The following is a 25091-nucleotide window of genomic DNA, read 5'->3' on the forward strand; positions in this document are numbered from 1 at the left end:
TTTTTTTTTGTTTTTTTGTTTTTCTCTTCTTCATATTCTCTTCCAGATAGGTGAACAGAAAGCTAAATGCAGAGGGCTGGTTGAGAGAAGTAAGAATTATCTTTCTTTCCAATTTCCACATCTGTAACAGTTAGCAGGAAAAAAAAAAAAAAAAAAAAAAAAAGGAGAGAAAGAAGAAAATAAAAGAGAGAGAGAAAGATGCCAGATGTGTGCCCTAGCACACTGATGTGACGGAAACTTTGCAATGAATGTTGACATTTTGGTATCAAGGACATTGTTCTGACTGGGGTCTAAGTGGTGAAATGTCAACATTCTTTACTTCCACCTAGTAAAATATTTGTTATAAAGTGTAAATAAAGACTACAGAGTTTTTCTTCACATTAGCTTTCTGAAACATCTGGATTTGTGTTTATATTGGTCTGCACCACAGGCTTATCTTCAAAGCAACCTGCTTTTATTTTCTATTTCTAATGGATCCTCTCAAGCATGTTTTTCTAAGGATAACAATATTGTTTGACCATGGGAATGATCTTAAATAAAAAGTGATAAAAACCTAGAAAATAACCTAGCTGAACCTGCAGGATGCTCATATGAAAGCAGGTGAAATATGATACAATACGGCACGTTCTAGAAACACATACATTGCACAGACAAAGAACCTTTCAGTTCCAGCTGCTGAACTCAGTAAGAGTTGATATCTATTTCCTTTGTTTCTACATCCAGTATTAATTCCCTAACCTAGACTGGATGGTGGAGAAAATGCAGGCAAATGTTTCAGACAATACACCGGTGACGTTTCATCTCCAGATCTCTCGAGATCTCTCCACTTTGCAAACAGGAGCTCTTTCTTCCCATCCAGTTAACTATGCAGTGCGGGTCCTTGAGAAGCAATCACTCTGTAGTAGATGATCGGTGATGCAAACCACCAGGCTACCCTCCATTGGCAGATCAAAATCCACACCTCAACGTGAAAGTTCAGAAAAATAAGCAAAGCTCAGTGTAAGGCATCACACACAAAAGCATTCTGGACTTTAAGGAACAATAGCTCTTTTAAAGTTTGTTTGTGATAACTTTCAAAGCCTCTTGTTATATCCACTAAGCAACATACAAAAGTATTATCCAAAATGATGTTATGCCAAAACTACTATCACTCAAAATAAGAATTCCAAAAAAGGGAATTGGTGACGTGGCAAGAGATGCTGAACCTTCCCACCAGTACCTCGTTATACTTTGTTTCTGTGCAACAGGTGGCAGCAGAGGGGCAGTCTGACAAAATCCTGACTGACTATGGCACCCGTTCGCATTCTTCAGTGATTGCTGAACGTTTGTGGAGAGCAAACAGTGGCTGTGAGGCAGTGGCTGGTGCATTTCAGCAATGGTGATGTGACGTGAAGCACAATCCACATTCTGGATGGCCACGCACAGCTGTTACAATGCAAAACAAAGAGCATCTCAATCCATACGTATCAGTGGATTACAGTCAGGGAACTGCATGGAGCTGAATATCACCTTCAATTGTTGGAAATGATGGAGGTAGTGTGGGAATACTGCAAAGTTTGCACAGGTAGGTTACATGAACACTCACACAGGAGCAGAAAGAACGCAAAACGGTGCAGAAATAAATGTCCTCAGTGACTGTTACTGAGGTGTACCTGCCTTCAAAGTTTTTCTAGGGTAAAACTATCAATTTATTCCAGACTGCTCTTCCCTAGTCTCTTCCCTAGTCTCTTTACAGTCATTGCAGCTTAACCAAAACAAATATTTCTCCTTCATGGCTTTCTTGGCAAATCAGACCAACAGCCCTTTTCTCGTGGTGCAAGAAGAAAGCTGGGTTTTTTTATGTCACAGCTTGGATCCTCACAAGAAACCCATGAAACAAACACACAGACAACAACAAAACCACAAACAAACGAAAACAACCGAACTGAATCTGAAAATCCTGTCTGAAAATGTCTGAAATGAAAATTACTGAGAAGAAAAATAAGTTCTGTGAAAGCCCTCTTTCTGCAGACAGTAACATTATTGTCTTATTCATTTACTGACCGTGGTTATCTGACTGCAATGTCTTTTTTCTTTTTCCATTCCTAAGATACTTCTCATGGCATTTTAATGCACTTAATGTACATGTGTATACATTTTTGTATAAAAATTAGTAATATGCTGCTGGGGTCTGTTAGTCCGTCTGTTTATTTTACATGTGTATATTTATATGAGAAATATTTTAGTTATTAAACTTAATGTCAATGAAAAATTAACTTCCCAGTGCATTTTTATACAGTAGATCTTATATTATTGTTACAGTTAGAAAAGTGACTGTAAAAATGGTTCTGTTTATGAGTGTACCAGTTCCTGTGTGTCTTCAAGTCAGTGGGAAGCTATAGTAATGGCTCTGCAGTTATGGAATGTATTTTGCAGGCTTTACTCTAGGGACACTAGCATCTACTTTCCAGCTTTTAAAAATGCTTAGCTTGAAAGGATTCCAGCTTAGCATAAATCCACATTTCAATTTATTAGCAGCACTCTGGTGTCACACTTCAGAGTTCACAAAGAGACTTTACTCATCTTGATATGAAGATGCTGAGATTTGTTACATTTGCTAATTGTGCAGCGGTGGAATAGGCCCCGAAAATCTAAAGGAAAGGAGGACAGGAATTCATTTCTTTTCCTACAGGGAGGCATGTGGGAGATTTTTCCCATTTTCCAACCTTCAGGCAAACAAAAATAGTTTGAAATAAATCAGACAACCCTCAGACTCAAACAAAAGGGAAAAGCAAAAACTGACTAGACTCAGAGCAGAGCAGAGTGCCAAAGGAAGAACATTTCCCTGCCACTCGCAATGACTGCTGGCCTGACTCCCACACAGGTATAAAATTTCCAAGGAGCAGAATCTGAAGACAATTATTTTTTCAGACATAAACGAATTCTTCTGCCATTACAGATAACCAGTCTAGGCACATACCTAAGTTAAATTATTATTACTTATCAAGGATAATCAGCTGTAGAGGTAAGGATTACATATTTGTGATGTATGACTGCGGGTTTTATATTGTCTGAGTTATTGCTTACTTTAGGCTTCTTAGGCATGACAGAGACTTTTTTCTTGTTTAGCTCTCGTTTTGTTAGGTTTTGGAATTTTTTGCACATCAATTTGTTTCTCCCAGAAGTTACCATTACATAAGTGGCAGATCTAGTAAGCAAAACCTTCAAATACAGACTCTGTTTGAACGTGTGCTAGTCTTCATTCATATGGAGGGAGCTATGATGTTCTCAAAAAGATACAAAAAAAAACCCGAATATTTTTTATATACAGAGATAAAACTAAAAAAAATATATGCCGCTCTTCTACAGATGGTACTTTAAAATACTACACCTGAGAACTTTTAACAGTTGTTGAGCAATGCATCTTTTTTGGGCTCAGTTACTGACGGATGGTTAGGGTTAGCATCAGGGCCAGGTCAAAATCTTTCCTGGAGACAACAGAACAGACTGAAGTGAATTTATTGTCTCTAGAGTTGGCTGTGGTTTTTGGTTTTTGTAGCTCTGTCTCACTGATTGACTGACTCTTGTCTTGTTGCTCAAAGTGGAGCAATTTGCTCAGATTTTCCCAAACATTCTTCACATCAGAGAAGAGGGATACAAAATACACTGCAAAAAATCAGCCCTGGCAAAACTGGAAATGAGTGATGTTCAAATCCTTGTAAACTAGAGACAAAATAGAACCACAAACAAATATCAGAGCCTGTAAAGAGAAATAATTTTTTTGAAGAAATGAAAATTTAATGGCTTTCTGACTTGCTTCAGAGAGAGAATTACTCAATAGCAAACAAATGCCAAACTAAGCCCCAAAAAATGCAGCAGAAAAATGAGGGAAAAGAATCACTGACATGCACGTAGGACTTATGTTCTAATACGCACTCTCAGACTGTAGTTACAGTAACTTGTTTTACAGTTGGATATGAAATCTGCATGCTTTATGCATCCCTCAGGTGTCCAAAATATCCACGACAAAACTTCCATTCTGAGAAGTGGTATGTTTATACCAAGAAAGAGCACAGAGGTAAGCAGTGATGTTAGTGATCTTATAGGTCAGAGAAGGCTGGTTCCATTTTTGCAATAAGGCAACAGACAACGTGTACTCCAGGAACACATGTGGGAAGAAAATGCTTCAGCACATTTGGAGCAAGTCCATATAGCCTTCTGCTGACAAACCAAGTCCTTCTGCCTATGCTTCAACTCAACTGGATGCCATCCAGCTCCGAAATGGAAACTGCTGTGAGTACAGTGTGATACCCAAGTTAGCAAGTCTTGCTGAGAGACCGACTTCAAGCTCAGATCTGGATCACAACTGGCACACAGTGCAAGTTCAGTTCTGTCTGCCGAAGACCAAGCAGACATAGCTTTAGGGTAGAGGAAATCTGAGATTACATAAAGTCAGTGGATTAGGATTTTGCACAGCAGAGTTCCCTAGAGAGAGAACTAAATGAGAGAACACTACCCAGAGTATAAAAAATGCTCCAAATGCTGTGAAGAACAAGGCAGATTTGTGAAATACTTAGGAGAGCTGAATTGCAACATCTCTAATTCGGCGCCTTCTGCAGATTGATCTATTACATCAATCTCTTGGAACATTTTTTTCTTTTAGGATAGATTTAAAATAGACACTAGAACATACATTTAAGAGGAAGTTTTTATTATGCTTATGTGAGCACAAGGCAGCTCTTTCGCTAACCAGATTTGTTTGCGAGACTGTAAATACTTGTGGCAGCATTACATTTTGGTAAAAACTGCAATTAAATGACAATACCAAATAACCATGCTTTTCATTTAAATGTTTTAAGCTTTTAAAATCATTTATGAAGCTAAGATACATTTGAGAGCTAAGTGCAATTAAGGAGAGATGACTGATCTTGGTCATGTCTCAGATAAAATGTCTTTGTGTATTTATCAATAGTCACATCCGCTTCGCATTTCGTTCTAAATCATTTCACTTAAGATTGAATGAGGAAAAATTTTTCACCCCACATATTTCAGGCTGAAATATGTAGCTCTCTTGTAAGCTCTGCCTTTTCATCACCAAGCACTTCACTTTTGAGGCATATTCGCCACACTTGATAAATATAGTCTCAGAATTTACCATGCTGTCAATTTTTTATAATTAACTACTCTGAATTTGAAATGGCAAACTAATATGCTTTTTTTGTATGGAGGAATCCTGTCGGTTCATGCAAAGGTCAGTCCTTCTTTGAGGAAATAACAGAAGTGCTATTGAATGCCAGAAGGGAGAATATTACGTGATGGGCTGAAGAAAGTTCCTTGAGGTCCAAAAAGACTGAAGAGAAATCCTTTTGAGTTCTGCTGTCGCAAGGGGAATAAAAGCTGCTAGCCCATTCTACATGGGGCAAGACATGGGATAGAGAAAAAAAGCAAAACTGCATGTATCCCAGATCTGTAAGAATAGTGTAGCTGAGATTTAACTACAGACTTTTTTTCCAATTTCTGCAACTGCTTATTGCAAGAACAACAGATTTTATTTCTGAAATAAAGAAAAGAAACATCTGTGATGGAGACATATTGTTTTAGTCTGAAATGAGTAGAGCCTCAGTTCAAATGAATCAGGTTAAAAATAAATAAATTCTACAGCTAAAACTAATATTGGTTTGTGAAAAAAAAAAAAAAAAAAAAAAAAAAGGCTACTAGTGAAAATGTCCCAAAAATTCATATGATACAAATGGAGGTTTAACATCGAAGTTGAGTCTGTGTTGGTCAACATGCTATTATCTATAACTTAGTTTAACAACTCAACAGCAACGTCATAATTTTGGCAGATTTTTTCAAGAATATTTACAACTCAAAGTACACATATATTCAGGGATTCATATTTAAAGATGCAAACACTGAGATTCAAAATAAATTGTACTGCTGCACCTACATATCTATAGCTCTATTCTGTATTTGTGTGAGGCAGTTAAAGCACAAGCTGTTTTCTTAGATAACCTGTTTTTTTCCTGTCCATCGATTGAAATTGCCTTCATCTTCTTTCTTCAAAGCTTTAACATGAGTACATAGATGTTCATATACATTGTGATCCCATGGATATAGACCCACTGCACCTTTCCAGTTTATAGCTGAAAACTATATTACCTAAATTTTAAAGTTTATCAGAAACATCCATTCAGCAAATATGCTTCTTTTAGTGATGATTAAATTCCAGCAATAAAGTTTGATTTATTAGCAATAAACAAAATGATGTTAACACACCACCAGGACTCCACTATTTCACCTTTATACCCAACATGATGTTATCAGAAATGGCTTTTTTCTATGCAAGAAGACTGATGTTTGTGAATAATGGGAATTTCAAACCAATGTAGCTCCAAATGGACTCAGGGCTGTATATATATTTTCATAGGCATGCAACACAAACATGCATTATTTTGAGGCCCACAGACACATGTCATTTTTCCCTTAGCAGTAACTTTAGCTGCAAGCATGTTGGAAGAAACCATTCCAGTGTATGGAAGTACACCAGATCTACCTTAGCTCCTTAGGAAGTAAAGCTCCTTTACTTGCAATAACTGTAAATCACCAGCCATCATGTGAGACGTTTCAGAGCCCCCAAAATAGAAAGATTATAAATGAAATGCATTTCCATCCAACTGCATAAAACTATGTCACTTCAGACAATTTCAACTACTTCTGGCAAGTACTCCTGTAAAATTCCCGCAGGATTTAGTCAAAACTCCCCAGAATGTTGTTTCTGAATGTGAGGTGTTGCATTTAAAGTACGTTATTATTTTTAATTGGCTTAAGGAAAAATGTGTTCATCCAAGAATCTTAAGAGGATCCCCCAAGCTGAAAGATTCCAGACACTGGAAGTCATGAAACTGTTTGCCAAGATCAGTTAAATACTGCCCTCTTCCGATTAAATTTGATAGAGGTTCTTGTAATGAAAAGAGGATAACAGACAAAAGATGAAAATATGGCTTGGTAACTGGTTATATCATCTGCAGTGGTTTTTCAGTAGGGAACACTCATAACTTCTGAGTGGCAAATATAGAGACCACATTAAAGCAAGAGATACAAACAGTCTGAAAAAAAAATTGACATGCATGATATGTCTGCATTTGGGATACTAGCCTATTGAAAAAAAAGGTGGCACAAAATGCAGCTGGTAGAAGGGTGATTTAAGACAAGTAGAAGGACACACAGTTCTCATGTAAGTAAGTGATGGAACTTCTTGCTGCCAGGTTTGTGGATATTGAGCTTTTAAAATGTTCAAAGCTAAGGAATCCAAGCCCCAGAAAGAAAACCAACTTAGCTCTGAATGCAAAGGCAGGTTCAGGAAGTTTCTGATCTGCAAACTGGTGGGTGAGTGTTTTGCAGAATTGCCACTGGCTTGCCTTGTGCAATCCCCAGGATGCTCTCTGCCGGTAGATACCACTGACTTCTGGTGCCCTCCATGCTCACCTTACTGAAGTACAGCTTCTTTAGTAGAAAAAAATTAGTTGTGCACTAGCTACCTGGTAAGGCATTTTGCTGATCGACAAGTAGAACAAGGTTCAAAAGCAAGGCACAGCCATACAGTCATGCACACTGACCTGTTGGTCCTAATTCTTCTTCTGATTGTTTATGGTCACTTTCTTACAGAGACGTCATCTCTCACCAGACTGACATGCAGTGTTGTTCCTGCTGAGAATCATCACATACCCAGAAAATCAGAGAGCTCTTAGAATCACCATAAAAAGATTGGAACATGAGGGTCTAAGACTTCATTAAGTATCTGCAGAATTATCGGTCTAGCAAACAGCTTTACTTTTCACAACATGAGCCCTAATCCCTCTCACATGTCCTAAAACTGTTGCTGCACACATGAAAGGTGCTCTTGATCATTCTCTTTTTTTTTTTTTTTTTCCACCCTGGAGAGAGCTGAGGAAGTAATCCTTACGCTCCCATACTGGTAAAACCCACAATTCAGCTTTTACATGTACCAACCAAACAGAAACCACCATGAAGGGGAACTACAGGGAAACTACTGCTTTCTCTCCACCATTGTGGACTGACATGAATGGCACTTCCAGTTTCATGCAATTTTAGTAAAGAAAGAACGATTTAAAACATTACAATTTCTTCAAAAGCATCATAAAATAGTTCTGTTTAAAAAAAAGTTAAACACAAATAGTTAACAAATAACATAATTTTCTTTGAACTGAAATATTAGGGTTGGGTTGTTTAATCAATATTCAACTATAATAATGTTTATGTGACACAACTTAAAATAATAAAAACTGCATCCCATTTTGATGCCTGCCCAATTCAGTGCAGTTTAGTAATGTATAAAAAGAGATGGTCCACTATTAACATGCATATTTCTTAAAGGAGGTTATAAATTTAACTGTATACAAAACTGTGTGCATTAAAAAAAAAAAAAAAAAAAAAAAAAAAAGAGAGAGAGAAAGAAAGAGAGAGGGAAAAAGGGAAGAGCTCTGGCAAATAGAACTGTGAGCTACATACTGTCCTTAGGTACCCTGTTATGAGTGAGAGCAGAATCCACATCACAGAATTTTTAGAGTAGACTTGGTATAAGAGCTTAGTTGCAAAGCAGCCAACCAAGTGGAATGGTTTGGATCACTTACAGTAACTGCTACTCTCATTTATTAATGTGACTTACGAGGAAGAAATATTACCTTGCACTTGGCCACGTTTCTTCATGAAGTGGGCACTTAAGAAGATTTTGTATGCCATGTTAGAATTCTTAGTTGCAGAATCACGAAAAAGACGTTTTGTGGCCAAATGTTGTCAGGGTAAAATAATAATAATAATAATAATAATTAATCAGTTCAGTTCTGCTTTTGCATCTTGGCATGAGCTACTGCACTAATAGTCTATGCTGGAATAACAGGACGTTAAATTATGGAAGATATATGTAGACTCCAGGCATCTGTCTAAAATAATCCACAAAATATTCCAGCACTAGCTGGTGGGGGACATGGGGGAAAAAAAGAGTGAGTGTTTCCCATGGCCATTCCTGAAATGTGTGTAATGCAATTTAACTAAATATCATATTCTTTAAGGACAGGGCACTTTCTAGGTTCCTTGGCTATAAGAATCATAGAATTGTAGAATGGCTGGGATTGGAAAAGAACTTCAAAATCGTGCAGTTGCAGCTCCTCTGCTGGGCTGCCCCCCACCAGCTCAGCTGCCCAGGGCCCCAGCCAACCTGGCCTTGAGCACTTCCAGGGATGGGGCACCACAGCTTTCTCTGGGCAGCTGTGCCAGGGCCCTCCCCTCCCCTTCCCTCCCCTCCCCTCTCCCTCTCCCTCTCCCTCTCCCTCTCCCCTCCCCTCCCCTCCCCTCCCCTCCCCTCTCCCTCTCCCTCTCCCTCTCCCTCTCCCTCTCCCCTCCCCTCCCCTCCCCTCCCCTCCCCTCCCCTCCCCTCCCCTCCCCTCCCCTCCCCTCCCCTCCCCTCCCCTCCCCTCCCCTCCCCTCCCCTCTCCTCTCCTCTCCTCTCGTCTCCTCTCCTCTCCTCTCCTCTCCTCTCCTCTCCTCTCCTCTCCTCTCCTCTCCTCTCCTCTCCTCTCCTCTCCTCTCCTCTCCTCTCCTCTCCTCTCCTCTCCTCTCCTCTCCTCTCCTCTCCTCTCCTCTCCTCTCCTCTCCTCTCCTCTCCTCTCCTCTCCTCTCCTCTCCTCTCCTTTCTGTCTTCCTGTCTGGTTGTACAAAACAGATTTTATGTCAACACACAAGTTCTTTTTTCTTGTATTTTTCTTTTCTTTTCCTGAGTCTCATCCCCATCCCACTGTGTGATGAGTGAGCACAACGCAGTGTGATGCTTAGCTGCCTGCCAGTTTACACCACAACACAATCATGCTGGAATCCCCCACACTCTACAATCCCCTGCTCTGCTGCAGAATGCACTTGCACTGAACCCAAAGATGTTTAATGAGGCACAATGTTGGTGCAAGGTGCTGCACTTGGATCAGGGCAATTCCAGGTATTTATACAAAGTGGGGGAAGGTGTCCTTGAGAGCAGCCCTGTGGAGAAGGACTTGGATGTCCTGGTGGATGAGAAGCTGGACATGAGCCAGCAGCGTGTGCTTGCAGCCTGGAAGGCCAACTGTGTTCTGGGCTGCACTAAAAGAGGAGTGGCCAGCAGGGAGAGGAAGGTGATTGTCCCCCTCTGCTCAGCTCTTGTGTGGCCCCATCTGAAGCACCGTGTCCAGGCCTGGAGCCTGAAGCACAAGGATATGGAGCTGATGGGGCAGGTTCAGAGGAGGTCACAAAGATACTTAGAGGATTGGAGCATTTCTCCTACGAAGAAAGGCTAAGGGAGCTGGGCTTATGAGAGGCTCTAGGTAGACCTTGTTGTGGCTTTCCAGATCTCAAGGGGAGCTAACAAAGAGGGAATCGACTTTTTACACAGTCTAACAGGGACAGAACATGGCAGAATGGTTTTACACTAAAATAAGGGAGATTTAGGTTAAATGTTGTAAGAATCCTTCTTTGTTTTTAGCTCAAAGCTTGCTTCCTGAGGTATTTCTTGTGATAAGACTGACTTGTCTAGAAGATGAGTGATGGGTGTTGTCATGTGGCAATCAACATCACTGTGTGAACAATTTTACATCTTCGGAGCTGTTTGCCTTCGGAAGAAGTGCTCAGGACTGTTAACTGGTGGAAGACCTAGCCTGTGACCAAATAACTCCTGTTTACTATGGGAGACTGGGGGATGATGCCACTGTATCCTGTGAAGGCAAGATACAAGTTGGCACCTCCCTGCTCCCTCTTATCTGCTGGCAAGGCCAGGAAAATAGGAACAAAGGAGTTTCCTGCTGAGATCCCAGAGCCAGAAGCTGCCACTCCAAGAGAGCTGACTCAACCACTTTGGATTTGAGCTGTCACTCCAGACAGCTGACTTGACCACTTTGAAAGCACTGAAAAGGGGCCATAATCGCCATGGTAACTGTTGTCATCATCTTCGTCAACAGAACAACTCTGCCACTACTGAAGATCAAAGACTGAACTACGAGCCACTCTGGATCCATGGTGGTGACTATCTCCTTCTTGCTTCTTATAAAGACTCCTTGCTTCTTGTTTCCTACCTTTTCTATTGCCCTCCTTCCATTCCCCATTACCCTAATTCATAATAGTGTCTGTCCTCCCCTTTCCCATTTTCCTAATTAAGATTTGTAATAAACTGATCGGACCAACATTTGAACTGTTGTTTCTTAATCTCACGCCGGGTATATAGACAATGAAAGAATCTCCTCTCCCTCCTATAAATTGGAGTGAGACAAACGTTAGGTGGAAATTCTTTACTCAGAAGGTGGTGAGGCCCTGGCACAGCTGCCCAGGGAAACTGTGGTGCACTGTCCCTGGAGGAGTTCAGGGCCAGGTTGGATGGGACCCGGGCAGTTGAGCTGGTGGGGGGCAGCCCTGCCCACGGCATGGGTTGGGGCTGGGTGGACTTTCAGGGCTCTTCCGACCCAAACCACTGTTCTATGATTGCCTCAGAGATTTCCTCAGAGCTGTTCAGAAGCTGCTTGGTGCCGCGTGATGCCGGGCACCCTGCTCGGGGTGTCCCTGCCGGAGCTGAGCTTAGAACAGCTTGACCCAGCAGTCCTGCCAACCTCAGCCGTTCTGTGATTTTTGGAGCAATTCTGCTCCGCGGCAACAGCTGAAATACATGACAGCGCTCGCTCAACTTACAGCAGTACTCTTTGGCAGCAAACGCCTTGTTTTAATCACGGAGCTACTGGACAGCAAAGCAAGGCGTATCAGGTTCCAGCAGCCGGAGCCCTACCAGCCATGCCGCCGCCGGGGGACGGCACCGCCGAGCTGATAGGGCCCGGCCGCGCCGCGCTCCCCCCGCCCCCCGCGGCGCGATGGGCGCACCGCCAGGAAGCGAAAGCGAAAGCGAAGGTAGCGCCGCGCGGGGCCCGCAGGCCGCAGGTACCGCCTCGGAGCTGTACGCGTCCGAACGGCGGCGATTTGGAGCTTTCTTTCCTTGTGCGGGTGGTCGCCACCGGCAGCCGGTCCGCCATGGCAGCGCCGCGCTGGGAGGTGGTGGTGCTGGGGCTGGCGAGCGTGGCGTGGTGTGCCGGCGATGCCCAGGGCGGCGGCGCGCAGTTTCCCTGGGACGAGGTGAGGCTGCCCAGGAGCGTCGTCCCGCTGCACTACCACCTCCTCATCCATCCCAACCTCACCACGCTCACTTTCACCGGCACCGTGGACATCGACGTCGCGGTCGCGCAGCCGACGAAGGCGGTCGTCCTGCACGGCAAACGCCTGCGCGTCACCAGGGCTGCCATCGAGGCGGGGGCCGGGAGCACCTGCACGGTGCGGGACGTGAGGCTGCTGCGGCATCCGCCCCGCGATCAGTTGGCGCTGCTGGCCACCGAGCCGCTGTGCGCCGGGCACAACTACACCCTCCGCATCCAGTACTCAGCGAACCTCTCCGACTCCTTCCACGGCTTCTATAAAAGCACCTACAGAACTCAGGAAGGAGAACTCAGGTATTTGCTGGTTGTTTTTTGTTGTTGTTTTTGTTGTTTTTCTTTTTAAAGCACTAAATATGATTTGATTTTTCTCTGGCTTTAGAATTTGTTATTGCCTGCTTTTGGATTTTTTTTTTTTTCTTTCCAGAGACCATTCTTGAGGTTTCTATTGCAATTGTGAAATAAAATCTAACCAAATTGTGCAATGGGAAGGAACTGCCTTTTTTTCAGATAGTGATGGGGTTCATAGAGTTGTATAACAATAGAAAGGTTTGGGTTGGAAGAGCCATGAAAGCCCACCCAGCCCCAACCCGTGCCGTGGGCAGGGCTGCCCCCCAGCAGCTCAGCTGCCCAGGGCCCCATCCAACCTGGCCTTGAGCGCCTGCAGGGATGGGGCACCACAGCTTCTCTGGGCAGCTGTGCCAGGGCCTCACTGCCCTCTGAGTAAAGAATTTACTCCTAATCCATAAGGTTTTGACTGTGGCTTTAGCAGACCTTGATCCACCAACGTATGCATTGATTCCCCTTGGGCATGGAGAGAGGAAAAGGCTGACGACTTGTTGGGCCCATAGCAATTTTTCTCTTATTCTGCAGTCCTTTCCAAGGTGGTTTTTAATAAACTTCATCTGCTCACCTCAGTTCCCCTCTACAGTTTCAGAAACAGCAATTCTTGATTTCAAGTGCGAAATATCGTAATAGTACATATAGTTGTTTCCTTAATATGAAATTACTCGGTTTTTACACAGGTGATAAACCCTGTGCATGTGAAGATGTGTGGACTACAGCTCCTTCTTTCTTTTTTTTACTTAGAGTGCTTGCATCAACTCATTTTGAGCCAACATCTGCAAGAATGGCCTTCCCATGTTTTGATGAACCAGCCTTCAAAGCCAGGTTTTCAGTTAAGATTAGGAGGGAACCAAATCACCTTGCATTGTCCAATATGCCACTGGTAGGTAGATACATTTAACGTTGTGCAATTGCTTGGTGGCCATTAAAATAAGAAAGTAAAATGAGTACTTCCAAGCATGGGAATGCTTGGCCTAAACATTACCTCCTTTCTTTTAAGACAGTGGGCTATTGCTAGTAGTTTTGACACAAGATTAAAAAGGAATGCAGAAAATTATGCATCCAGTGGGTTCCTGCTTCTTAGCAGTGGTTTGAGAATGTTCAACATGATGTGGCTTTCATAACCTGTATTTTATTCACCAAATGCTTTCCATCATTGTCATAGATTTTGAAGATTAATAACAAAATATGTCTGAATACAACATGACACGATTCCTGTGTATTACCTTAATTACCTGCTAAAAAGACCTTTCATGTAAAAAAGAGATAGTTTGGCCTTCAGAAATATCTCAATGAAAATGCAGTACCCTGTAATGACTCCAAATGTTGCTTGCAGTTACAAATATGTCTGCATAAAATAGGGTAAGTTACATTTTACACATCTGATCTTAATTTCTGCATGAGAGATTCTTTGTAAGTTCCTCTGTATTACCAGTTCCTGGTTTGTGAGGAAGGAATATTACCTCCTCATACATACAAAGTAGCTCTCTAAAAAGGAAATATTTTGAAAATTGGTTTTAAAAAAGCAGTTCTTACATAGAGAAATGGATAGAATAGTGATTTTTTTTAATTATTTTTTTTTTTTCATTATTTGGTGAGTCTAAGTTATTTAGCTAGGCTTGTATGTAACCAAAAGGAAAAATGGATAACTCCAACAGGTGACCCATCTTGTTGTCAATTAGATAGAGACAGCTGATCATTGTCTGAAGTTTATTTATCTCATGAATAATAATTGATGTTCAGATTTAGACAATTTAATTTGATTGATGTGCTGCCACACACTGAAGAAAATTGAAGCAGCAACCAGTATTTTTCTTTATCTAGTTTTAGCAATGTTGAAATAACATGTAAGTTTCACTTCTTATGACTGAAATTACTTGTATGTTATGTTTTCTTCGTGGGGGGAGGATAGCCATGGGAACTGATTCTTTCCAATGTATCTTCAAAGTGGTCTCAATAAAACTGAAAAAAAACCCACAGCAATTTATGATCTAAGAGTCCTCATGCATACTAGCAATGAGTGATGTGCTGTGCTTGTTATTTTTTTAGGTGAAGTCCGTGAATATAGCCTCATGGCTTGTTGAGGACCATTTTGATACCAGTGTCAAGATGAGCACTTACCTTGTGGCCTTTATCGTTTCGGATTTTAAGTCCATCAGCAAAGTAACCAATCATGGAGTTAAGGTAGATCTTTCTCAGTTTCTAAGAGCTTTGTAAGAAGATCTGTATGGAAACATACAGTTTACTTTTCAGTTAAATCATTGCATTTAAACATCCTGAAGTTTTTTGTGAATTAAAAGACAGAATGAAGAAGGGTTTGTAATTAGATGATTGGATGATTAGTCAAAACCTTTTAGTAATATTCTTGCTTTTTATACATGTACACTGTGTGTAACATTGTCACATGTAAGAGAAAAAGGAAATGAAATATTGTTTTCTTAGAAAATCAAGAGAAGAATATATCTGTGTAGCTTGAACAACTCCAGCATGATAGGGGTGGGAATTGTAGAAGTCTTTGTGGGAGTGTACTGGCTGCAGAAGTAAGTTAGAATTTGTATTTTTAGCTTTTATCATATTTTTTCTGGATTGTTAAAAACCACTGTTGCATAAGAGCAGTGCTCTATGAGCACTCTGTGCTCTAGAGTCACTTTTTATGGTCATTCTAATAGCAGTGTTACAGAACAAATGACATAAGGTTTTGACGGTGGTATCAAAATCCTGCTTGCTTGTGTGCTGTAGATTTCCGTATACACAGTACCAGAAAAGATCAACCAGGCTCATTATGCGTTGGATGCAGCAGTAAAACTTCTAGACTTTTATGAGGACTACTTCAGCATTCCCTACCCCTTACCAAAACAAGGTAAGCGTTAAATAATCTATTTGATCATGATAATATTTTTAAGAACAGAGAGAAAAATAGTCTAGAGTTAGTAATTCATGTAAGACTGGGCTGACTGGCTCACAAGCTTTTATGCTTTTGTGCTTTCTTCGTCATCTTGCTTAAGAGTAGTTTTAAAAGCTGCATTGTGAACTGAAAATCCTTGTATTCTGTATAGAACTTCTTTGAATTATGTTTTTGCTATTGCATTTGAGGAACCCCTTAAAAGTATGTGTGGTATATGTGATATGTGTGCCTGCGCGGGTGCTGTGGTGACGTGGGATGAACAGGTAGCTGGGTTCTTGCTGGGTAAAATAATCCTAGCAGTATTTTAATGTTTTGTTTTGTTTTCTAGATTTAGCAGCTATTCCTGATTTTCAGTCTGGTGCTATGGAAAACTGGGGGTTGACCACATACCGGGAATCTGCGTTGCTGTATGATCCTGAAAAGTCCTCAGCATCCTCTAGGCTTTGGATTACTATGGTAATAGCCCATGAGCTGGCTCACCAGGTGAGATTTAGGAATAACAATAAAGTATCAGAATGGGCCCACAAAGTGGTCAAGGCTGGTGGATTCTGTGTAGATGAGGGGATGTTGGGAGTCTAGTCAGGCTGCACAGACATGGAAGGCTGTAGATGTATTTATTCTGGTAAGTTTGGTAGTTCAGTGGGGCCTTTGCGCCATTGTCAACCATCACAATTAGCTGTGGGGCCTGCATATAGATACATAAAGGTTTGGAAAATATTTATATCTGGCTCCCCTAACGAACTTGTTTAATTTCAAGGTTTCAAGGAATGGAAGTGGAAAACCAGTGCTTTAGAGTTTTACCATAAAAACAACAAATGAAAGAGCCCAAAGATAGCTATATTACTAAAAAGATCCTTAAAAAGTCAGTTTTTAAGGACCTTTAAGGATCTTTAAAATAACATAAATTCAGTTTCATGCAGGTCAGCAGTAGCTTTTGTGACAAGCTGGGTACTTAATTTCAGGACTTTGGTGTTTTTGTTGTTTCAGTGGTTTGGCAACCTAGTTACCATGGAGTGGTGGAATGACCTGTGGTTAAATGAAGGGTTTGCAAAGTTTATGGAGCTCCTGTCAGTAAACGTTACCCATCCAGAACTGAGAGTTGTAAGTGGTATTTCCTGCATTTTTATTTTAGATCTGCCTTCTAAGACCACTAATTTGTATGGTAAAGACCATGCAGTTTTGTGCTGTGAAACACTTCTTAATTTCATTTTGAAGGAATTGTCTGATCTTAACTCTGAAGGGTGGGAATGTTGATTGAATAGCGTGTAATTATTTTCAGAAACTGATGATGGAAGTTAATGATTGTAATGAAAGTGCACTCTTGTTGTTTTTTTTTAAGTTATTTATATTTTCAAAAGTGTAAAGAAGTGATTTTGTCTTTCTCTTAGCCACATACAGTCAGACTTAAATCCTAAGTAATAAGTAATGTAAGTAATATAAGTAATTCTGCAATTTTGCATAGCCCCACCAAAGTGAGATGCACTGGGAAGATCTGTGCGGGATTTTGCTATAAAATTACAGTGGAATGACGATGAAGAAATTCACCATTGCATTTTTTTGTTTGTTTTGTTGTTGTTCTTGTGTTTTCTTTTTTCTTTGTTTAGGATGGTTTAGGTTACTTACCGTTTAGGTTTAGGTTTAGGTTTTTGTTTAGGTTTGTTTAGGTTACTGACCGTTCTTTTTGTCATCGAAAAGATGTTGGAGTGTGCATGTGCTTTTGTGGAGTTATTTTCAGCTCTCACTAACTGGTCTGTCTAAGTTTGTTCAGAGTGGTAGAAGAAATTTGCATCTCTTATGTTAATGTCAGTGTTTTTTTCTAATGCTCTGCAATAAAAAGAAAGATGTATGTTGCTTTCCTTGTGTGATGTAAAGATGATGAGGCATGGATTGTAATGTGAACTAACGGGAACTCAGTAGTCACTGAGCAAAATGTAGTACCAATAATCAGTTCTGCCTCCCATTAGGAAGATTATTTCTTAAGAAGATGCTTTGATGCCATGGAAGTGGATGCGTTAAATTCATCCCATCCTGTGTCTACTCCTGTGGAGGATCCAGCTCAAATTTTAGAAATGTTTGATGAAGTTTCATACGAGAAGGTAAAATAAGTAACTAACTGCTTCTATTTTCAATTGTACTGAAGGTACACTACAGCTGTAATGTACTGATCCCAGTCATTTGTACCGGGCATCCCTGAGCCAAGGTGTCAGCACACATTTTTATGAACTTGCCTAATTCCTTGTCCAAAGCACATGAATGAAGTTCAAATGGTGGTTTTCCTTTTCTGTCTAAAAAGAGAAGGTTTTACTCCCTCTTCTCTGTTCCGTATCAATTTAAACCATTAAACCGCTATTTCAGATGCTTAAGTCAAGCAGCAGTTTTCAGTGTAGGATTATATGGTGCCCATTCTATATAGCAATTAAAAAAATAATAACAGTTTACTCAAGCCACTATATTTTTAAGAATTATGACTTAAATACATATAAAGCTCAGTTGTTTTTTGATCAGAGACAAGTAAAGCCATAGTGCTATTTGGATGAGTAGCATGCTGAAAAATTACCAAAACAAGCATTTTGCTGTCTAAGGAGTGGTGCTATAAACAGTTTGTCACTCTTTTTTTTTTTTTCAGGGATCATGTATATTAAATATGTTGAGGGACTTCCTGACTGCAGATGTGTTTAAGGCTGGAATTGTGCAGTACCTACAGAAATACAGTTACCAGAATACTAAGAATGAAGATTTGTGGGACAGTTTGACAAATGCAAGTATTTCTTTTACTCTCTTTTTTTTTTTTTTTAATCAAATTTCATAGCTTTTCACCAGTAATTTCTTTCTCTTGTACACTAAAGAAGACTGCAAACACCACTTAAAGCTATTACATCAACGGGTGACTGAAACTCTTTTACAGATTTGTCCTACAGTAGATACTGAAAAAAGTGAACTACAGGGTGATGGCTTTTGCAGAAGAAATCAACAGTCATCTTCAAATGCAGTAAGCATCTAGTATTTTACTCTGTAGTATTTGGAAGTTTGACATGTAACACTCATATGTCCTCATGTTACTATCCTGTGCTGTAGGATTGGTACCTGGACATAAATCCTGCTTCTGTGCCCAGTGCTGACTGGAAAACTGCACTACTAGTTGGTAGTTATGTAAAAGTGTCCAAAGGAAGATCAGCCAGAGATGTATTGATATCCCATGTTCCATCCTAAACTTTTCTATGCAGAGCTCACAAATTCGCAGCAGCTTTTATTTGGTGCTTTCCTACTTAAGTCTATTTCATTGTCATTGTACTCCATCTGTCTTCCTCCTCTTCTTACATGTCTTTTTCTCTCACTCAGCAGCACTGGACCAAAGAGACTCTAGATGTGAAGGCAATGATGGACACTTGGACACTGCAAAAAGGTTTTCCCCTGGTAACTGTCACCGTGAGAGGAAAGAATGTCCATCTGCAGCAGGAGCACTACAAGATAGGAGTACATTCTCTCTCACCCACAGAAAATGGGTAAAGAAAATGGGTAAATCTCAGGGCACAGACTACAGTACTCACCTGTCGCAAACACAGCTAAACAGTAAGAGCTTTTGCTCTTGTTTCTTAAAGAATGCTGCCTGAGCAAACTAGTTGAGTGTCTTTGTGCAGCTCAGTACCAGCTGTAGGTGCAGTTGGTGAGACTCTGAGTACCTGGTTGGAGTAACAGATGCTTCAGAGCTGCAGGGGCCGGGCACCTTGGTGAGCTGAGTAAACCTGCACTGCAAACGTGCTACTGGAACTAGGCTTGGAAGTTCTTATTGTTGCAGCTTCACTGTTAATCTTCCAAGCAAACAGAATTAAAATTAGCTAGATGCATGTGGGTCTGTACTGAAATGAACAGAAGTGAGTGCAGCTCATGGCTGTCATCTGGCAGGTAGAAGATACTGCTCAGCTGTTAGGCTGAGCTAAGTTGGAGAAGGTTTTACAAAGCTTTTTCATTAAACAAAGCACTTCTGTTTTGCAATAGGTACTTGTGGCACATTCCACTAACCTACATTACCAGCAAATCTCACACTGTTCAAAGATTTTTGATGAGAACCAAAACAGGTAATTTCTTTGACTAATTTGATTAACTTGTTCAAAGTTCAAAAGCTTTTTAGCTCTGCTGTTGTTTTTTTTTGTTTTGTTTTGTTTGTTCTTTTTTTTTTTTTTTTTTCAGAATTGACAACAAAATAAGCTTTTTTTTTTTGTTATCTGAATAACATCACTACAATAGTCTCTTACTGTATTCAGCCATGTTGGAATTCTATTTAAATCTCTGAAATGAAACAAATTGTGGGTCTAACCCTAAGCTGTATTTGATTAACTAACAAAAAGGAGTTATATTTATGTTTGCAGATGTCATTATCCTTCCAGAAGAAGTTGAATGGCTTAAATTCAATGTGGACATGAATGGTTATTACATTGTGCACTATGAAGATGACGGATGGGATCGTCTGATCAACCTTTTAAAAGAGAATCATACGATAATTAGCAGCAATGACAGAGCAAGTCTTATTAACAATATATTCCAGCTTGTGAGGTAAGATGTTCTGTCCACGACAAAATACAGACCAGAGGACATAGCAATTCTCATGCTCCAAACAGTCCCTCATGTGTTTGCAACAGCATGTAGCTTACTGTTTGAGTCTTGTTTTTGAGAAGGCAGGTTTGCAACTGAGTTCTCTGTGAAATACAGTATTTGCTGTGTTAATTGTTACTTCAGAGTTCATTTTTCACAGGGAAGCAGCACATATACATGTGTGCCATCCCTAACAATGACCTGTTTATTGTAGTAGTGAGGTCTGTCAGACAAAATTATGAGACTTAAAACTCCTTGAAATGGAGCCCTTGAGCTCTCTGCAAGCTGAGGGTGTTTTTTTTTTTTAAGACACTGTAATTCTTTCTACTATGATATCACACCAGGTCTTCTTAGGTTGCCTTTAACTATTACCCTCTTAAGCACTGAAGACATTGAGAATGCAAACATGGCACACATTTGGTGAGGTGAAAATGTATTCAGTCATGGATCTGGCAGAGACTGCAGTAGTAGAATGTATTTTGTCCATTGCTAACATTGTGCTAAGGTCTGCAATCAAAATGGAACCTATCTGTTTTTATCAAACCTCTGTTTTCTTTCAATGTTTTGCTCATAGTCCTACCAATCTCTGCTATAATTTTAGCTTCCGAGGAAGGTAGGTTGAATATTCAAAACCTGGATTAAAGTGTTCTTTGAGGACATGAGGTGCTGTCAGCACAACTTCACACAACCTTTTAAATCTCTCAGTGAAGTTTTTGCAAGTGAGCTAGTGCTGGGAAGAACATTTATATGGAAGTACTGATGTTCACTAGGACTGTCAAATCTCTGTATCTCCTGCACCACAGGTAGCTGTCCTTTCTCAAGTCTAAGAAAGGAAAGCACGGAAATTAAATTACAATTTCCCTGGTCCAGCTGAGGAGCAAGAAGGCAATTAAGTAGGGCACAGATCTCTTATTCTCTAATTCAAATGGAGTTTTTTTAGACCAGAAAATCAGAAGTTACATTCTCAGCATGAAGTTTCACAGAGGAGAAAATGAATAGATTTTAAAGGGGGGCAAAAACATTTCATTTTCAATGCAGATGTAGTGTAAGTATACCAATGTAAGGTAATGGGCTAGGAGAGTGATTCTGCTTTTAAGCTTGTCTTATGAGCTCAATTGTAAATTGTTTTATCCTCTCCTTTCCTCTCCTTAGAATAAAAAAACTGTCGGCTTCTAAAGCTTTTGATTTAACTTTATACATGAAACGGGAAACACAGATCATGCCCATACTCCAAGGTTTGAATGAGCTGGTTCCTATATACAAGCTCATGGAGCGGAGAGATACGGATGGCACAGAAAAACAGCTAAAGGTAATATGTTAAGTGTCTACAACATGGTAACTCTGCTTGTACCTTGCAAAGTGCGCTTTGCATAAATATTTGTTATTGCCTTATTTTAGGACTATATAATCAATCTATTTAAGGACCTAATTGACAAGCAGCTTTGGAGTGATGAAGGCTCAGTGTCTGAGAGAATGCTTCGGCAGTCCCTGCTGGTGTTTGCATGTGTGCGCAGGTACCAGCCCTGTGTGGACAAAGCAGAAGAGTATTTTTCAAAATGGCAGAAATCCAGTGGAACCTTAAGGTCTGTTTTGTAAATACCATTCCCTTTTCTAGGGTTGTCTTTTTGATTTCTGTTTAATTATAGCAGTGTTAATTTATGAGTTCTACTGCAATCTTTTCTGCAGTCCGAAGCTGAGTCTAGTTTCATTTTTCAAGTTTTAGCTTCCACTTCTTCGACACTTTGTTGAATATCTTATACCCAAACCATCACAGACGTCATGTGGTACTTCACAACTTTTTTTGTTAGAAATGCTCCGAAAAGTGAAAATTATGTGTGAATGTATTCCCTCTTTTACATGTGTAAGAATAGGTAGCTTCTGTTCATGAACTTGGCCTAATTCATATTTCTCATCATGACATAAGAACTCTCTAAAACACCCTCGAAAACATCTCTGAGAGATTTTTCTGGGCAGGCCAAAAATGACCACATTGGTATCTGACTAAATACAAAACAGCTATGAAAAGAATATTCAAAAGTAAGGAAGAAAAACAAAATAAAAGGAATGAGTCCAGCAATTCAGGAAATCACTTCCATGGCAGTAACAGCACCGTCATACAGCCTGTGTTTTTCAGCAGCAGGCGTTGCTTTCTAATACCCATGGAGGACCAGTATTTCTTAACAAATTGTCTGTTGCGCCAGCTGAAGCATGGCATGGCTGTATTCCTACGTAATACATTCCTAGATGTGACACGGAATGTAACTTGATCTTCAATTTTCTGTAGGCTGCCAGCAGATGTGAAGACAGCAGTATATACTGTTGGAGCACAGACATCTGAAGGTTGGGATTTCCTCCTTAGTAAATACCAGCACCACTCCTTCAGTGTAGACAAAGATAAAATTGCATCAGCTCTCAGCCTCACCAGGAATAAGGACAAACTTCAGTGGTGAGTGGTGTGTTACACAAAAAAAGTGCGTTAGAGGGAAGATACACCAGTTCTGAAACAGGAACTAGAGTTGCTCCATCTTGTTTCACAGCTGTTTATTTCAGGATTTCTGATATGTTTTATGGAGTTAATACAGTAAGAGGCTGCAGCACTTCCTTTCGTGGTTTTAGCGCCAGTAGTAAATCTGCAGTAGCGAATTGGGTTAAAATGCAGAGCTGTTCTGATACCTTTCCTTTGCTTGACAGACACTTTTTTACCTTCATAATTACTTTGGTTGTAGCTAGATATGCTGTATGTTTCTTACAAAAACCTGATTTTTCCCTGCTTTTGAGAGCTGAGCACTACTGAGGTTTTCAGGTGTTCAAACACTAAAGCTTGATGCTGGTCTGTCAAGTAACTGTACTTGTGAAGTAATATTAATGGAGAAGGTAGATATACACCATAAAAAGTTCAAAGTCACCACAACAAAATTATGTGTCAGGACCTTTAGGAATTTGAACTTTTTACAACAGTAGAAAATATTGAGGGGAGTAATCATTTGTCATTATTATCTACTGGTCTGAACAACTTCAATTTCTGTTACTAATTCTTAGGCTAATGGAGGAAGGTCTGCGTGGTGACATCATAAAAACTCAGGATTTCCCATACATTATTGTGTCTGTTGCCAGAAATCCATCTGGCTATCATCTTGCTTGGACCTTCTTAAGGGAAAACTGGGAGAAACTCATTGAAAAGTAAGGAACAGAAGTTGTTTCACTCCTGTCTGCACCTAAGCATATATTAAAACACTATTTCCTACAAACTAATAACACACTTTCTGAGTGTAGGTTATTCTTTTTGCTAGATTTGAACTCGGTTCATCATCCATAGCACACATTGTCACTGGAGTGACAAATCAGTACTCAACAAGGCCACAACTTGCACAGGTAAGCCGTTCACTGGAATAAATGTTTGGATTAAGTTTTAACATCTTAAAAGCATGACTAGTTATGAATTGTCAATATCCAGTATTTTCCTTGGAGATGATTACAGCAATAGAGCTGGATTGCTTAAGGCAGAGCATTAAGCTGGTGGCAAGGAGAAGGATGGGTTTTGTTTAGGCAGAGGAATTGGATGTAGAGTATAAATGTGTATGCTCAAGAGCTTATAGCATCCCTCTGAGAAGTACTGAAGGAAAAAAAAAAAGGAGGTTTTTCACTGAGCAGAGTGATGGGCAAATATGTCATAAATGATAATCATTTTGTTCACTTATTCCACCATCTTTGTCAGTGTCAAAGAAAAAAAAATTAAGACTGGTCAGTGTGCAGATTCATATTCCCACAAGGACCTCAAAATTGAACCCCTGGTACTTTCTTTTCAGAAGCTGTCTCTGCTGCTGCCAGTTTAAGATTTCCTGATTCGGAGCAAAATACAGGCAGAAGTAGTATGACCAGAATAAATCCAAAATGAAAGAAAACAAGGAGAAGTACATTGTTTTGTACTTGGTTCTCAGCCCTCTTAGATCCAAATGAACTCAGTGAATGTGCCTGCAGTGTGTTGGCCACTGCCACAGACTGTGGGGATGTTTCTGTGCACTGCTCAGACGTGTGGCTGCATCTCCCTTGAGGATCTGCAGGGGTTAGATTTTGTGGGTTTTTTTTTTCCTGGTAGAAAATTGAAGGAGGCACGGACCTCTCCATGTAGAAAAACCTTCTTTGAATATTTTATCATCAACACTTAATGCTCTCTGTGGTGAAAGTCTGTGCTGACACATAGGTCTCCTTGGTGCAGGTGCCACAGCTTCAGTGACCATAAGGGTTTGTTGAATGAGCAAAGGACAGATTCCTCCCATACAGCATTGCATTATTTCAACTGGATTTTTTAAAATAATTAATTTTAAATGTAATCTCCATCAGTTCTTGGAATAGAGCAGTTATGAAACTTCTAAGATAACTCTTTGTGTCAGATGGTTGTCAGGTCAAACACCACAAATTTCTTGCTATGAAAGTAGGAGATGCTGCTGCCTCTTCATTCATCTGCTACTCTTTCACTTTTTTTTTTTTTTTTTAACTAACAGGTAAAAGAGTTCTTCAGTTCTCTGGAGGAAAAAAGTGCACAGCTTCGTTGTATCCAGCAAGCCATTGAAACTATTGAGGACAACATAGAATGGATGGACAGATATTTTGAGGAAATCAAAACATGGCTGCAAAAGAACCAGCCATAAATTAGGATAGCTTGTTTGTATTTGTTAGAAATAATTGAAAGGCACTGAAAATACCTGTGGCTGGAGGGAAAGCTAAGCCTGAGGCATTACTTCTTCTGGAGGAAGCTCTCAGCCTTCTGCTGCTGACTGAAAATATTTCTGTATTTTTAAGTCACGTCAAGGAAAGGAGCATGCATATTTTATGTGTGTGAATCTGTGTGAATCTGAGTTTAAGATGATTAAACAGTTTGTTTTAGCTGGAAATTTTGCTTTTAGTGATCCCTTGGACAACTAACTGAAATGCAACTACTGCTATATACTCATTGGTGGTTAAAAGGACAGATACTCATTTGTAATGAGCTTTATTTGTTAGCTCTAAGATGGTGATAAGGATTATAAGGTAATTGCTCAGAT

The 25091-nt window shown here is 40.2% G+C and overlaps 1 protein-coding gene across 1 annotated transcript; it reads left to right on the forward strand.

Moving 5' to 3' along the window:
- Positions 1–12033: 12033 nt before the first annotated feature.
- Positions 12034–24760, forward strand: ERAP1 (endoplasmic reticulum aminopeptidase 1; the record flags this gene model as incomplete). The annotated part of the gene is made up of 18 exons (XM_079548481.1): positions 12034–12506; positions 13299–13437; positions 14604–14738; positions 15294–15414; positions 15788–15942; positions 16447–16560; positions 17424–17555; positions 18086–18217; positions 18365–18448; positions 18802–18962; positions 19456–19535; positions 19827–20010; positions 21202–21358; positions 21448–21632; positions 22334–22495; positions 23089–23229; positions 23340–23421; positions 24552–24760. The coding sequence occupies 18 exons, from the start codon at positions 12034–12036 to the stop codon at positions 24696–24698; spliced, it is 2784 nt and encodes a 927-aa protein (XP_079404607.1). The 3' UTR covers positions 24699–24760.
- Between the last annotated feature and the right edge of the window lie 331 nt (positions 24761–25091).

Source organism: Tetrao urogallus (genome assembly GCF_951394365.1).
Source record: "Tetrao urogallus genome assembly, chromosome: Z".
NCBI classification, from domain to species: Eukaryota; Metazoa; Chordata; class Aves; order Galliformes; family Phasianidae; genus Tetrao; species Tetrao urogallus.